Source organism: Merops nubicus, unplaced genomic scaffold, assembly GCF_000691845.1.
Source record: "Merops nubicus isolate BGI_N331 unplaced genomic scaffold, ASM69184v1 scaffold28893, whole genome shotgun sequence".
Classification (NCBI taxonomy): domain Eukaryota; kingdom Metazoa; phylum Chordata; class Aves; order Coraciiformes; family Meropidae; genus Merops; species Merops nubicus.
In genome coordinates, this window is record NW_008597304.1 from 1 (window position 1) to 1,349 (window position 1,349).

Consider the following 1,349-nt stretch of genomic DNA (forward strand, 5'->3'; position numbering starts at 1 on the left):
CCGCCCACCTCTACAGCCTGGTGCAGACCCAGCACGCCCTCGGCGACGCTTTCGCCGACCTCAGCCAGAAGTCACCAGAGCTGCAGGTACCGGCGCCCGCGGGGATGCCCCAGCGAGCCCTCGGCCCCCATGGCGTGGGGCCCTGACTTCCCCCAACCCATCCCCCCAGGAGGAGTTCGGGTACAACGCGGAGACGCAGAAGCTGCTCTGCAAGAACGGGGAGACGCTGCTGGGGGCTGTCAACTTCTTCGTCTCCAGCATCAACACGCTGGTCAACAAGACCATGGAGGACACGCTGATGACGGTGAAGCAGTACGAGACGGCCAGGTAGGAGGGGGCAGGCGCCCCCGTGCCTCTGACGTTGCGGGCCTGGCGTCACAGCCCTGACATCACGGCCCCGCCAGGCTGGAGTATGACGCGTACCGCACCGACCTGGAGGAGCTGAGCATGGGCCCGCGGGACGCCAGCACCCTGTGCCGGCTGGATGCGGCCCAGAGCCAGTTCCAGAGCCACAAGGACAAGTACGAGAAGCTGCGTGCAGATGTGGCCATCAAGCTGAAGTTCCTGGAGGAGAACAAGGTGTGGAGCGGCCGGGAACGGGGCTGGGAATGGGGCCCTGAGCACGGAGCTGGGCTGGGCCCAGATTACACCGGGTCCCTGTGCTCTGCCTGCGGGCAGGCAGCTGTGGGGGGAGCCCCAGGGAAGGGCAGAGGTCTGCCCACGGGCTGCTCCCGGCTCTGCTGCTCCTGGCTCCACTCCTCCAGCCTTTCATTCTCCCTGTTTTCCACCTCTCAGCTCCACTCCTCCCACTTTCCCTTTTCTATCTCCACTTCTTTTCCTGGTTCTGCCTCTTTTACTTTTTTCAGCTTTCCGTTTTTGCCGCCTCTCTTCTTGTTCCCGCCTCTTTTCCCACCTATTTTCCTTCTCCTGCCTCTGCCCCTTTTCTCACCTCCTCTGTTCTGTCTGCTTCTTTTCCTTCTCCCAGCCCTTTTCCCACTTTCCCATTTCCATCTCCACTTCTTCCCTTCTCCCAGATCTGCCCCTTTTTGCAGCGTTCCACTTTCTCCCACTTCTCTTGTTCCTGCCACTTTTTCTTCTCCCACCTCTTGCTGCTGCCTCATTTCCTCCTCCTGGCTCTGCCCCCTTTCCCACCTCCCCTTTCTCTTTCCCCGTCTCTCCCACCTGGCGGGCTCCGTGGGGGCCCCCGCGGCCCCTGACGCCACGGCCCCCCCAGATCAAGGTGATGCACAAGCAGCTGCTGCTCTTCCACAACGCCGTCTCGGCGTACTTCGCGGGGAACCAGCAGCAGCTCGAGCAGACCCTCAAGCAGTTCAACATCAAGCTGCGGC

The 1,349-nt window shown here is 62.4% G+C and overlaps 1 protein-coding gene across 1 annotated transcript; it reads left to right on the forward strand.

The window, feature by feature from the left end:
* Positions 1-5: 5 nt before the first annotated feature.
* On the forward strand, positions 6-1,345 carry ARFIP2 (ADP-ribosylation factor interacting protein 2; the record flags this gene model as incomplete). Its single annotated transcript, XM_008936668.1, has 4 exons — positions 6-86; positions 170-327; positions 405-579; positions 1,235-1,345. Coding segments are annotated over 4 exons (525 nt in total), but the record flags the coding sequence as incomplete, so codon positions are not given.
* Positions 1,346-1,349: the final 4 nt, after the last annotated feature.